The sequence below is a fragment of the Arachis hypogaea genome, chromosome 1, assembly GCF_003086295.3.
Source record: "Arachis hypogaea cultivar Tifrunner chromosome 1, arahy.Tifrunner.gnm2.J5K5, whole genome shotgun sequence".
NCBI lineage: Eukaryota > Viridiplantae > Streptophyta > Magnoliopsida > Fabales > Fabaceae > Arachis > Arachis hypogaea.
In genome coordinates this window covers 106,521,817-106,533,925 of record NC_092036.1, presented here as the reverse complement: position 1 = coordinate 106,533,925, position 12,109 = coordinate 106,521,817, and the positions used below count along the sequence as shown (strand labels likewise).

The window sequence follows — 12,109 nt, the reverse complement described above, 5'->3', positions numbered from 1 at the left end:
ATGCGTCTCATTGATGAGAGAATTTCTTTTGGTATCGAAGCTGCTTAGTTGAACTTAAATATAGAAATGCTTGGATGTGTAATTGGATTAAAAAAATAAAACCATGTCAAAACTCTGTAGAGAAGTTGGGCAATAAATGACCTAAATCTGATTAACGTCCAGATAATCAAAAGTTCAAAACGTTATCGGGCAGAGAACTAAAAATCACATTACTCCTTTATCACTAAAGCCCTTGTCTCTGACTTTTTTACCGATTGCACTTTGTTTTGCAACTCTTCTGGTTTTAGTTGCACTCTTCGTCTCTTCGCCTCTTCGGTACGCTCAAACTTTTGAAGCATTTCAATTCTACCTGTTTTACTACACTATATTGAAAACTCAAAAGGTTAAGGTTTGCAACCTCTAGCTCAGCATTTTGCTACAATCTATTGTCAACTAGGAAAAATATGCAAGGCACACGTAGCCACAGAAATGATTTTCAAATTGGAACCTATAACATTATAGTATGAAGCAGATACAAAATATATAACTATTAAGTATTAACTACAGATATAGAATATGACCGTCAACGAACTATCAACAGTCAAAACAGAACAACTGTGATTTCCAGACTCTTTATTATATGGAACCCTATGATTATATAAAAATTAATTCCATCTTTACATTTAGAATTACATCAGTGTTAGTATCTAAGCCGTGCATAACAAAGGCGGATTTCAGGGAAAAAGGGTGGGACAGAGAAGCCATCCCCACCACACTGCCGTGAAAAGCAACCAAGCAAGTTACTTGGCCGCTTGTTCCAGAACTGGAACTTTCTTCCATGTTTCTTCCAATCCACTAATCTTCAGTGGCGGCAACGAAAAAACACTAACTGTCGAGCTCCCGCTTCTAATTTCCTGCAATACGTGCAATGCTGATATAGTACTCTTCATGTAGAGGCTCTCCATGTACTCGATCTCTGATAATTCCTTAGGTATCAAGAAACCATTGCTCTTGGTAGTGGTGGAAGTTGAAGGACCACATCCTTCAGCTTGGGGAGTTGTCTCGCCAGAAGGTGGAGAATCAATCACTGGGAAAAGACGATCAAGCATTGCTTCGCACTCCTTCACTAGCTTGTAGAGCAGATCAGTGGTAAAGAAAGGTTGTTGCAAGACCTTCTGTATGAAGGGCAACCGGATGAGAGCACCAGTTCTCTTGTCATACTTTTTCAGTATTTTCACTAGCCCTGTGGATAGAAAAATGAGGTTACAATTAGTTAGTTGTCTGGAGCTGCTGATTCGATAGAAGACAAAGACCTTATGTAATAATCCACAATAAATACTCAAAATAACCAAATTTAGGCTAATCACAGAAACTTATCTCTAAACCTATCTCTATAAAAAGTTGAAAACCGCAGCTTATTGTTTAAAGACCAGATCACCATCTACCGACAGCTAACTAGTACATTTTTTAAAGAATAAAATAAAAAGGTGAACTACCCTGTTTGATTGTTTAAGCTTTTAGATGATTAGCCTGTGCATAATTTTCAACAGGAATATTTGTGGTGCTCGGCATATACTATTCTAAAGCAAAGAATGATAAGCCATAATGGGGTATCAAAAAGCCCGGATGTTCAATTTTCAGATTTCTTTATTCCAAGATAAGCATATGGTCACAAGTTGTCCACCGATTTTTAAGAAATAATGGACAATATGAATTAGAAATGAATCCTATTCCATCTTATTTCTTGATCTCATCCATTGCATTCATAAATGGCATAATTATAAAGTGAATGCGACACATATTTTATCATATAAAGGTTTGCAACTTGTAAATATAATAATAAATAATTCAATACGAATATATGAAAAATAAGCTAACATATTGCTGAGTGTTGACAATTAAAACTTGGGAAAGTACCTGTGTAGTTAAGGGCACTGTAGTTCTCCAGCAAGACCATCTCTCCATGAAAATCCACAATTTCCTTGCGAATTTTCATCAACTCTTCACTGGAAACCTTCACCTTGGCCACCCTGTCCTGAAGCTCCTGCATATTTAAACCGCAACAAACATTAGTGACACACTTACATATCCAGCTAGCTCTTCTATAATAAACATTAATCCAATTAAGCATGCTTATCCTAATTAATTAATTAATTAGCTTAAAAAGTTCCAGTAATTTTCTGGAGAATAAAAGTAGACATTGACATTGCCAAATTGAAACAAGTATAGTTACTTTGCCTAGTGGAGACAGGAGACCTAATATTTTATTATATCATCGTATCAAATGTCAAATAAAATAATCAAATTCATAATTTGCTAGTATATTTCATTGCTAATCAACCTAACTAAATTAAAATTCCACATAAAACTTAAAATAGATTCGGAACTTTTCTTTCTTTTTAAATTTCTTGGATTAGTTAACGAAGCGAAGAGATTAATTACGCACCTTGAGCCTGATAATGTACTCTTCCTCCTTCTCGACGAAGAAGTTATTGAATTTCTCGAGCTCTTTTTCAAGGAGATTCCTGAAGTCAAGTTCCTCCTTGGAGATTTCCGGTGCGGCGGCGTCGGAATCTCCGGAGGCGTCGAGCCTAGGGCGTTTGGCAGGGCGGTCGTCGGACTTAGGAGCAGGGTCCAATTGCTTGAGCTTCTTCTTGAGCTCCTTGTAGGAGAGGAACTTGTCGCGCCATTCCGGTAGGGTTTTCTCGATCTGGTTACTCAGGCTCTTTCCGAATTTCATGGCTTTCCGTTAAAGAAAAAAACGAACAGAAAGATGAAATTTCAGATGAAAGAAAAAAGAAGGTAGTGATTTGTAAGAGTTGGTAATTGGTATGGTATAGTATGTGTGAAGAAATAATAAATATAGAGGAATGTGTGAAGGCGAAAGAATATATATGAGTTTGGTTGCGAATGCGATGATAGGGAAGAAGAGGAGGAGGAGGAGAGGGGAGAAGTGAGAGAAGGTGAGAGATATAACGGTATAGGAGAAGAGAATATTCGAGGGTATAGTTGGAATATCCGTAAATAGGAGTATATCTTGGGTTTTATTCCCCTCTCTACTGTCCTCCCAAGGGAGTGGTTGTGCTTCTCCACTTGCTTTAATACTCACTGCTATATGTGCTATCTATCTGTGGTGTGAGTTTTTATTTACAATACTTATTAAATTTTAATTATTTTATTAATTCTTATAATTTTACTAAATTTATAATTAAATTTTTATATTATTTTTAATTTTATGAATATATCTTTGTTAATATAAAAAAATATTAAAATTAATAAAATATTTTTTTATAAATTAAAAATATTTATAATTTAAAATTTAATTAAAATTTTAACTATATATTTTTTAGAATAAATATACTTTAATTTAATATTTTTAACATGAAAATTACTTAATTATAAAATTAAAAATCGTGTAGGAGTTAACTGAAAGAAAAAAGGAATAACAATATGATTGTAAATTTAATAAAATTATAAAAATTAATAAAATAATTAAATAAAATTTTTTTTACAAAATAAAATAAATAATTTATAATTTTTAATACTTATATTTTGTACACACATTATAATCTTGCTCTTTTTTTTAGAAAATGATAGGGTGTTAATATTTTTAAGGGAAAAAATATTGATCACTTAATATGTATAAGTTTTTGTTAATAATAAAACTTGTCTCCAATTTTGTTTAAGAATTATTCATAGCTTTATTACTTCTAAAAGAAAGTCATATTTGTAATAGGATGAAATTTTGGTTTTTGGTTACCCAATGCTCTAATGTGATATATGTGAATGCGAATATTTAGGGATTGTTTGGATAAGTTTTTAATAAAAAAAATTAATTAATTTTTTTAAAAGATTTTATAAAAAGGTAAATGTAATTTTATGTTTGAATAATTATGTAAAAAAAATTTTATTTATCAATTATGTTTGAATATAATCATATAAAAATATTTTTTTGTTTATTTATTACGTGAACAATATTTTTTAAAAAAAATCTTTTAAAAAATATATAAATTGTAGTTTTTTAAAAAAGATATTCTTTTTATTTTTCTAATATTTTTATTTTTACTACTACAATTTTACCAAACACACTAAAAAATAAAAAAGATCTTTTTTCATTAAAAAATTTTTTTTTATCAATTTAATAATGCTCAAACAAGCGCTTATAAATTATGATTTAGAAAATAAATAGGAATTAGATTTATAAAAAGAAAAAGTTTAAAAGACCAACACTTTTATTAAAATTTGATAATATTTAATTAATAAAAAATAAATAATTCTATTAAATAAAATCTTACACCATTAAAAGTATCAATAATAACTAACTAATGATTATAAATTCCATTACAAAATTTGCTGCCCTGGCACTCCGCTTATAAAGAACTCAAATAGGATTTGTGATTTGGATTCATTAACAAAAATGAAATTTCAATGTTTTTGTTTATATTTTTATGTATTATTATGTAATGAATATAGTGACTAAATCACTAAATGAATACATGTCAGATTATTTTGTATTTTATACAACTTGATAATCCAAATGTTGTTGCGTTAAAAGTTAAAACATATATTTTTAAAATTCCCCAACATATATATGTCATGAAAAGGAAATATTCATTGCATAGAATACGAAAATACAATGATAACCTCTTTTATGAAGGAATGAGATTCCATGCCATGCTTCATCATAAATTTAGTAATTATATAAATCAGTTAACTTTTTCTATATTAACATTAAAAAAATATTTAAGAATATATATATATATATATATATATATATATATATAGAAAAAAGGAAATAAGTATCATATTTACCGAACATCAGTATTTATGAATTGTTATCTAAATTTTATTTAATTTATCTTTTATAATAAATTTAATTTTTAAAATTAAAATATATATTTTTATATTTATTAAATTAAATATTAATTTTTATTTGTTTTAATAAATTAAATATTATTTTTTAAGTATCATAGCATTCACTTTATTATTAATAGTGCTTTTAAAACCTAATCAATCTCGTAATCAAATCGTAAATAATTTTATAGATGAGTCAAACTGGTCCAACTATGGGAATAGATAGTGGTGTCAACTTAAAAGATAATACATTAATTAAAATAAAAATAACTGCAACAAAAGCAGAAAAGTTTGAGTAAATTTAAGCCCAGCAAGGTAGAAGGCCTAAGCAAAGGGAAAGCGAAGTCAAGGTTTATTAATTTATGACGCATGGTATAATGCCAAGGCATTTGGAATATCCGATTTTTGCTACCAAGTCCATAATACGACATTTGGGATCCTTAATTAATTAAAATAACTAATTAATTAATATATAGTGCCAGGTGGCACCGCTTTCTCCCCCCTGTCTAACAGAGAGCATTAATTACGTGACAACGTCGAATCACATGCATTTGCAGTTTCCTTCTTTTCAGTTACATGTCCTGTGCCTACTGCCACTTGGTAAAACTAAAATCCGCATCTTTGAATGGATATTCTTAGCAACCATGAACTGGATTCTACCATCCTCATAATAATTATAATAAATAATTCTAATTTTCTTATAAAATTATCAAAAGTGGAGTTTCCATCTTAAAACAAGATTATTTGTTCATCTAATGACTTTCAGCTCAATACATAAAGCACAATTAATAATGCATATTAAAAAAAAATCAATCATCAATGAGTTGTTACATATAAAAAAACATATTTGATATTAGTATGAAAAAAATTTATTATACTAATAATAATTTAAATAAATTAATTATTCTAATAATTAATTATTATTTAAAAAATTATATATATAATATTTAATTTAATGATTAATTTTTAGTACACTTAAAATATTTTTGCAGAATTAATTTCATTAGAGTAGTAAATATAGACTATGTTGTGTTTTGCACGAGTTACATTATATTAGGAAGACAGGATATTAATATTAATAGTCAATCAAAATTATATATGGTTTGTATATTTTATTTGAAAATGATGAAATAAATCATCAATTTTATTTGTACTATCATTGACTCTAATTTTCACACATGTGTGAGCCAATTCAGCTGAAATTTGACTACCATATAACTTGTTCCAAAAGTACTTTTCCTTAATATAGTTTTAACTACTTGAAAAATACTTAGGGTTGTAGGAAAATAAAATCAAACCCATTAAGCATACTATAGTAAATCTAAACCTATGCCCAATAATCAGTCTCACATAAGCATCATAATTAGTGTTATTGAAAAATCACTTTATAACATAATAAGAAGGATCAGTCTCAAATTTCTCTAATTGCACACAGTCCTTCATAAAAATAAATGCCCCTATATATATATACTTAGAAGGAAATAACTTATCTTTGCAAAAAGGCGAAGGAAATAAATAAGGAAATATATTTCCATTTTTGACATTAGGAAATATATTTGCATAAGAGAGACATGTGTGAAGGAGTTTAATTTTTTAATTTGATGGTATGTAGTAGCTAACATATCATAAAAAGCATATGGGTTTGGCATATCCTTAACTCCAACTAGAAAAACCAAGCATACCTTTGGCATATTCCATTTAAACTCCCTTTATTCCCGCAGGGACTCCATACTCTTCAATTAAAGTTCATAGGGACCACTTTAGCTTGGTTCTTCCATATCTTCTTTTCTTCTATTTTTAATTTCAAAACAAAAACAAACCAACTAACAGTTTTTATTATTATTATTTGTTTACTACTGCTCTATGTTTCGTTTAAAAGATTATATTTCTTGTTTCTAAGCACAACGTAACTAGATATCATTGTTTAATACTGCCGGTGTGATGCTGATGATATTACTAGTACATTTGTTCCTTATTGCATTGGATTTGATCTCTTCTACACGGGTCTACGCTTGTAACGTAGTCAACCATAAAATATGAAAAAATTTATTTCAGTATCCAATGAATCTGTAATTATATTTTCTAATACTATTGAGTAATTGTGTAATTTTAATACTGTATAAGAATAATAAGGTTACTAGTTTTTCAGTAATATCATATCCGATCATTTAATATTCATTTTCTTTGGTCTAATTAATAATTAATAGATTATAAGGCAAAAAAATGTTTGCTTCCCGAAGGTAGGGATATTTCCTAAAAAGTGGAGACTTGTGTCCCTCTCTTAAGTTGGAACTAAGCAAGAAAACAAAGAAATATTGTACCTTCTTTTCCTTCCTTTCCTACACTGATGGGTCATGGCCCTTTAATTTTCAATCCTTGTTATCACCCATTACTTTTCAAACAAATATATATGTGTGCGTGAATGTGATTGATGGCTATAATTATAGTGTTTATGATGGTTATGAAATTTTGAATATACTTAACAAATATAATTAAAATTAAAGTTATATATTTTTTATTCTTTGATCATTTTATTTTTGAAAATAAAAAAGTAAAAAATATGATCAAATTTAAAAGTATTGTAAAATAAAAAAAAAACATATACGTATCTTTAACATTAGTTAAAGTTTTTAAATATTGTCAAAATTTTATAACCATCATATTCGCCACAGGAATAACCAAATAAACTAAATAAATAATACATAAGTAGATTAATTATTATTGAAATTTTTTTGAAATGTTAATATACTAATTAATAAAGTAATTTATAAAATAGGTTGTTTTTTCAAGGATCTCCACCAAAAGGGAAGAGAAAAGTTTGTTGAGTACAACCACAAAGTCAAAACATCTACAATATCATAAAAAAAACTACTACCACAATAATAACATCAATCTTAGAACAATTGTCATCCTTTTCGCATTGTCTTTAAAATAAGCAATGTTTTAAATAGGAATGTCAACGGATAGAATGGGAGCAAAAAATATCTTTTTGCTCTTCATCCCCACTTTTAGATTTGTTCTTTATTTTTGTCGTCGTCCCATTTTCTGCCGTAAAAAAATATTGCTCTCCATTCTCATTTTTCACAGGATCTCATTCTCCATGGAGACTCCATTCATAATTCTAACTAATTATTAATTTCTATATGAATAGAGCTGTAAGTATCTATCCTATACAAAAATAGCAAGATTTTATACAAAAAATCTAAATGATACATGATGATTTTTTTCGAAATGACGCAATAGGAAGACGCAACGACGAGCCAGAGGACAAAGCAGCGGAGGAGGTGAGAGACGCGACAACAAAGAAGAAAATGGACATGACGGCAGAGTTACGAAATGGAACGCCGCAAATAGAAAGCACAACGCGGTGAGGGTGATGGCACAGTGAGGTGTGACGATGCAGTGAGAATGGAGAGTGGCAAGGGAGTAGCTGCAGAGAAGTTGGATGGAGTATAAATAGCATTAGGCATCTTTGAATTGAAGAAGGATTATGCAAATAAAGATGTGTGTGAGAAAGAGAGAAATGATTGAAAAATATATATGAGAAATAAACTATTAAAGATATATAACTCAGCAAATTTATAAATTTCGGAGAATAGCGGGAATAGAGCGAAAATCTCTGCTCGAATCCCCGCACGTGCCTCGGAAGAATTTTGTCTCACATTCTCATCCCTACAAAAAAAATTTCTCACAATCGGATACCCATTTAAAACAGTCCCTACAAAAATTTTCGCATCTGAAATGTTTTGACATCCCTAATTTTAAATAATAACTAATCAGCAGCAAACACTTGTTACAAATTACACCAAGAAAAATCAATTCCTAATTATACACCAAATAATACTATTATCAACTTTTGATGAAATCCTTTGGTTGAGCCTTGTTGATTTCTATGTTGCTCACCATTTGCACGGGGTTCATGAATTTGTTTCTTTCGAAGTTTAATCTCCAATATATGTCTCTTGAGGTTTTTTTTTTTTTTTGGCCATAAGAGTAGCCACGACTCGTCCGTTTTAAATGCTTATTCCTCTATTATACTAAAAACTTCTTTAAAGATAAATTGCACAACAATTTTAATTCCATCCACCAAAACTATCAATCTATTATCTGCATAAATTCTGCACATAACCACCAACACAGTGACGGATCCAGAAAATTTTTGAAGTAGGGACAAAAATATATATACTAAACTAAATTTTGCTAAATATTATTAATTATATAAAAATATAAAAATTAAAAATAGTTAATGAATATTTTTTAAAATACTATTCATTATATATAATTTATAAAAACATAATTTTTTATTTCTAAAACTTGAACATAAAACATTTTAATTAAATTATAGATAACTTATTATCCTAATTAATTTTTTTATGTATATTTAATAATAAAATACTAAATCAATTGACACATTAGCGCCTGATGATACACTAATATTTATAATTTGAAACTAGAATTATATATAAATACTAAAAAAATTAAATCTGTATATGAAAAGTATGTTTATATAAAATAATAAAAAGTTAATTTACAATTTTTTCTTTCTTTCCTTTTTAAAATAATTAAATTTGTTATATATCTTTTAATTTAATTTTGATATAATGTTAGATGAAAAATTTTATTCATTTGTTTAATTATGTATTATAATTAAAATATTTTTTATTATTATTTTTAAAAATGAAAAATATATTTTAAATTAGGAAATTAATCAATTTATTTTAAAATTTTATATGCAACATAGGTACATATAATAGAATAAAAATTAAAAAATAAGTAATAAAGATAAATAAATTGAGAATAAAATAAAATATATAAAGTCATGAAGAGAATAAAATATTATATTAATATCTAAACTATAATTGTTTGAATTAAAATTTGTAATTAAAAATATCAAAAAGAGAAACAATGAAATTGGAAGATATATAAAATCATGGAGAGCTATATAAAAAAACATGAAGAATTTAAAATTTACCTTTTGATGAAGAGAAGATGATCATTAGATAAGAAATAGAAAAAAAAGTTAAAAATATAAATATAAAAAAAAGATTTAAAAAAACAAAAGAGTGACAACACAAAAATTAAATTTAATTAGATTAAATAATAGTCAAAATAATAAAAAAATAAAAAAGTAAATTTAAGACTTTAACTGATTAAATTTAATTTATTTGTAATAACATCATTTAAAATTTAAAATAAACTATATTATATATATCTAAAAAAATAAAAAATATAGTGGGGGCAAATGCCCCTCATCAGTGACGGATCCAGAAAATTTTAGTAGTGGGGGCAAAATTTATATAACATTATAATTATTTTTATAATAAAAATAATATATGTATATAAAAAATTAAATATTAAATTATTTATTAATTATTATATATCTGTGTATAAATATGTATTGTTTAACTTATTTTTAATGTGTATTTTATATTTTAATATATATTTTATACAAATAATTATTTTTTATGTATATATAACATAATTATTGTTATGATTATATTTTATTATTGTAAAATATGATTAGCCTTCAAAATATCTAATATATAAATTACAATACTAAAATAGTAATTTAAATAATAATATATAATTTAAATTTCTATTATTTTAGGTTTTATATTTTAAAAAATTAAATAATTTTTCTGTTAACTACCATCAAAATTTCTCTCTTTTTATATATATTACTAAATAATTATTTAAAAATTCACTTCCTAACACAATTAGAAATCGACTCTTATTTATATTTATAGTTAAAAAAGTTCTTTCAATTAATACAGTTGTTATGAAAAAATTAAAGCTAATTTAAAAATAAGATAAATAATATTCTTTTAAGTTGATTTTTAAAAAAGAACACTAATTTCGTTTAAATTTGAGAATTGATCATTCTAAGTTTTAACGAATTTCTAATATAAAATTTTTAAATTGACGATTAAGTACCAAAAGTTGAGTAAAAATTTATTGTGGGGTCAAATTTAATAATCTAATGGGGGCAAATAAATATTATTATCATATACTACTCAAAAAAATTCCAAATTGTAGTGGGGCGCTTGCCCCCACAACAATGTATGTAGAACCGTCCCTGCCCCTCATGATTGTTCTTCGGTCCGTCCTTGACCAACACTGAGCTTTTAAAAAGTTAGGACAGATATTTCTTTCACCCACTTCTCTATTCCTATAACTAAAGGCAGAACAAACATAAAATTTGAAAAAAATTAAAATTTAATTTTTAAATATATAAAGATTAAACTAAAATTTACACATAATTTATAATAAAAATAAAATTTAAAAGGCAACACCAATGAGAGAGGCTCCCCTGCCGCTAATTCACTCTCATTGGTCCTTATGATTACATTTTTTCCATTCTTTCCGTTGAACCATAATCTCTCATAATTATCTTTCCACCAGATTTTTTCTGTTTTCAAAAGATTTTAAGTTTCTAATCTTCTAAATCACCCATAAAATTGCAAAATAAATATTAATCTTTTTTTTTTTATTTATCATCATCTCTTGTTACTCACACCAATATTTAAACAATTTTCTAATGTCGAACGGTTTCATCAATTTTATCCTTTCTATATATAAAGCATTTGTCCATAATTTTTTTATAAATATTCAAATGAACAAAAAAGTGATTCACATCATCATCAGATTTACTACAAAAAAAAATGTTGTTTCATTTTTTCCAATAATTTTGATTTTTGAGTTTTGTGAGTCTTTTCTTTATGGTTAGCTTTTCAAAAACCGCGAATCATACTATCATTTCAACTTTAGGTAGGATGACTTCTTTTCATAAGTTGTCATAACAGTATAATAAAATAATATTCAAATATGCAGTGTTGAGTAGTAAAATAATGGAACAAGCACCATATGAGACTATGAGAGGAAGATTCTGAAAAGAAAGAAAAAGATAGTTAAAAGATAAAAAATTTTATTGTCTTTGTCATTATTATTATCCATATATATATAGAAATATTAGACACTCTAACCTTAATAAACATACTCTATCTAACCATTTATATATATCAGAGTACTTAAAGAATATTTAAGGAATACCTAATTAATAAGATAAATTACTATTTAATATATAATCTTAATTACATCCCCCTTAAGATAGAGCACGTGAAAATTGATGAGACCCAATTTCTCATTACAAGAGAAGAAACTTTTAGGTAATAGTGACTTGGTTAAGATATCAGCGACTTAGTTTGTTGAAGAAACTGGAAGGATCTTAATCAGTCCTTCCTAAACTCTATCACGAATAGTATGACAGTCAATCTCT

At 26.9% G+C, this 12,109-nt stretch overlaps 1 protein-coding gene across 1 annotated transcript; it reads right to left on the bottom strand.

Moving 5' to 3' along the window:
- Nucleotides 1–469: 469 nt before the first annotated feature.
- LOC112707593 (SPX domain-containing protein 1) lies at nt 470–3,094 on the bottom strand. The gene is made up of 3 exons (XM_025759396.3): nt 2,426–3,094; nt 1,897–2,023; nt 470–1,222 (listed from the first exon to the last, which is right to left on the bottom strand). The coding sequence occupies exons 1-3, from the start codon at nt 2,717–2,719 to the stop codon at nt 780–782; spliced, it is 864 nt and encodes a 287-aa protein (XP_025615181.1). The 5' UTR covers nt 2,720–3,094; the 3' UTR covers nt 470–779.
- Between the last annotated feature and the right edge of the window lie 9,015 nt (nt 3,095–12,109).